At 50.2% G+C, this 3,102-nt stretch overlaps 1 protein-coding gene across 1 annotated transcript; it reads right to left on the bottom strand.

The window, feature by feature from the left end:
• Positions 1-1,558: 1,558 nt before the first annotated feature.
• Positions 1,559-2,806, bottom strand: GJC2 (gap junction protein gamma 2; the record flags this gene model as incomplete). Its single annotated transcript, XM_079538088.1, has 1 exon — positions 1,559-2,806. The coding sequence occupies one exon, from the start codon at positions 2,804-2,806 to the stop codon at positions 1,559-1,561; it is 1,248 nt and encodes a 415-aa protein (XP_079394214.1).
• Between the last annotated feature and the right edge of the window lie 296 nt (positions 2,807-3,102).

Below are 3,102 nucleotides of genomic sequence, written 5' to 3'. Positions count from 1 at the left end.
ACCTCAGAGAACATTTCTTTGCACCTTTGAAAACCTACTGTTTGCTACCAGCACTGTTCTCCAGGGGCATTGCACAGCTTTCGTGCTGGCTGGGGAGAGCAGATGCCCTCAAGGCTTCAGAGACTGATCTCAGGGTCATGAGTAAGAGCCCACCAAGAAGTAACATGAAAGGAATAGTGGCATGAGGGCTTGTATGCTGGCGTGGCTGTAAGGGAGCAGCTCAGCACAGGAATGATGCTGTATTCTGTAAGGATTTAATTCTTCCTTGTAAAGTTTGATCTGGAAGGCTCTGCCTACTTTGCCTCCATGGTGGTGAATCACCACAGGCATCTCAAGAACGCCTCAGCTCCAGGATGAAATCACCCACCAAAGCACATCCAGCACCAGCAGGAGCCTTGGAGCTCCTGCAACTGCAAGGAGACTGCCTTAAAACCAAGCAAAGGCAACAAAATCTCTCCATAAAACAGAGGCAAACTTCTTGCTGCTGCCCTGGGTCCTGTCCACCAGGTCTTCTACTGAGCCCCCTAGCAAATGTATGGAAACCTGCCTGTTTCCCACTGACACTCCTTCTGGATCCAACAAGATTTCCCAGGGAAAGTGGAAGGCTGTAAAATTACCAGAGGGTTGATATCACATTTATATATATATCTCTATGTATCTATATGCACACACACATGTTCATGTGTCCATATATATGCTGACATGTGCACACACACGCATCGTATACGCGCTATGCATAGGTCTGCTGTCTGCCACTATGTATAACAGTTCGATTAAACAGAAAAACAAACCTGCCAACACTGATCTTCCCATCTTTACTCAAATTTAGCACGTGAAGAAGTCGACACCCTTTATGACTTTGTTTTCCTGGTTGCAAAAAGGCACTTTCTGATGATGTGAAGCAGCAGTTTGTTAAAAACACTGTAACTGCAGTGATTCCATCTGTAGCAAGCGCTACACAGGCACCAGTACGAGCAGCAGTGTCACTGCCAACTCACACTGCGGAGTGTTTGGCCGTGTTTGCTTTTTGTTTCAGCACACAATGAAAGATGAAATCCATCAGTGCTGTGCTATGCATGCACCTCTGCTGCCTTTGCTTCCAGTGCTGCCTGCTGTGCACTGAAAAATTCCGGTGAGACGTTAGCTGGGAGCGTGCCGTGAAAGTTCATCGACGTATCAGTCACTTTCCTTTCTAATCAAGGGATCGGAAATTAATTTTGATTAAGGATATTTAGTAATTAAAGGCCGTCTGACTGCAGCACTGTGTGTGGGAGCTGCTCCCTGCTTCCATCACAGCAGGCTGTCCAGCCTCGGCGGGATGCAGCGGTCGCTGTCACTCACTGGAGGTTCCCGGCTGGAGGACGTGTTGGAAAGAGGAAGGAAATGTCTTTTGTTAATGCACCGGAAGACAGTACTAAATTGGTCTGAAATTCCTTTTCTCTCTTGACTTCCACAGAAAAAAATGCATCTGTGCCCTGTGAAATAAACTCGAGACATACTGAAAAACAGAACCCCAAATAAAACCCCACTTACGCTGCCCTCTCTGCTGGCAGACAGGCTATATCCACACAGACGTCTTTCCATCCTTACTGCTGGAGCTGCCTTTCTCCAAGGACGCCTTGGGCTTAGCGCTTTGCTTCTCCTGGGCCGTGTTGGCCCTATTTTGCTCTACCACCGTGCCACCCGAGGCAGGGCTGCTGGTCCGGGAGGGCTGCGCGTTGCCCTGGCTGCTGCCATAGCTCTGAAACGCTATGTCCAGCTGCTCCTGGGCCACTCGCAGGTGTTTGTGGAGGGTGGACAAGTCCGCTGGGATGTTCTCATCTGGGCTGGTGCACTGCTGCTCCTGCGCAACGTTAGCCAGGTTCTGCTCGTGAGCCATCAGGCTGTTGGGGATCTTGGTGGACTTCTCCGATTTCACCACCAGGTTGTACTCGGGGGGGCAGGAGATGTTCTTAGGGTAGGCGTAGTTGTAGGGGGGCTGCCTGAAGCTGTTGATTTTCCGGTTGCGGATGGCATCTCGGATGGTCCCGAAGCCCAGATGGAACATCTCACACATGTTCAGCAGCAAGCACAGACAGCTCACCACGTACATCACCAGCAAAAAGATTGTCTTCTCAGTTGGCCGGGACACAAAGCAGTCCACCGTGTGAGGACAAGGCAGTCTGTTGCAGACAAAATAAGCTTCTACCTCAAAACCGTACAGCAAATACTGCCCTATCAAAAAACAAACTTCAAACGAAGCTCTGGTAAGCAGCTGGAAGACGTAGATTTTCATCAGTCCTTCCTGCTGGATTCGCCTCCTCCCATCGTGCTTTTGCTGCTCTTTGCTCTTGGGCTTGGCTTTGGCTTTCTCATTTTCTGCTGCGTCGTCGGAGATCATGGGCTCCTCTTCATCCGCCTCCATCGCGTCCTCCATGTTGCGCACCGCCTGCCAGTTCAAAGCAAACTGCTTCTTCTTCTTGAAGCCCTTGAACTTCTTCTCCTCCTCCGCTGACCGGGCGATCCGGTGGATGGCGTAGCCCAGGTACATGACTGAAGGTGTGGATATCATGATGATCTGGAAGACCCAAAACCGAACGTGAGACAGCGGGGCGAAGGCATCGTAACAGACGTTGTCGCAGCCGGGCTGCTTGGTGTTGCAAGTGAACTTGCTTTGCTCATCAGAGTAGATGGATTCTCCACCGACCGCCGTCAGGACGATGCGGAAGACGATGAGCACGGTGAGCCAGACCTTCCCCACGAAGGTGGAGTGGTTGTGGATCTCTTCTAGCAGGCGGGTGAGAAAGCTCCAGCTCATGTTGGTCATAAGGGCTACTCAGTTATAACCTGCAGGAAGAAGGGGCAAAAAAAACCCACACAGCTGTAAGTTAACATCCCATCAACACATTTTGTTGCCCTGTTTCAGGATGGGAAGTCCTTGGGTAACTGATAATGAATACAATACAACATGGCAGCCACCTAGGCACACAGAAGGGTGCTCAACTTGTGATAGCTGCTTGCTCACATGCTGTGGGCTCAGGCATCTGGGCTGAATGCGGGAGCAGGGGATGCTGAAATGTCTTTCATTAGTGAAGCTAGAAAAACGCAAAGAATCAAAAAAAG

The sequence above is a fragment of the Tetrao urogallus genome, assembly GCF_951394365.1.
Source record: "Tetrao urogallus genome assembly, chromosome: 7".
Classification (NCBI taxonomy): domain Eukaryota; kingdom Metazoa; phylum Chordata; class Aves; order Galliformes; family Phasianidae; genus Tetrao; species Tetrao urogallus.
The sequence above is the reverse complement of the archived record's forward strand: the minus strand, read 5'-3'. Positions and strand labels throughout refer to the sequence as shown.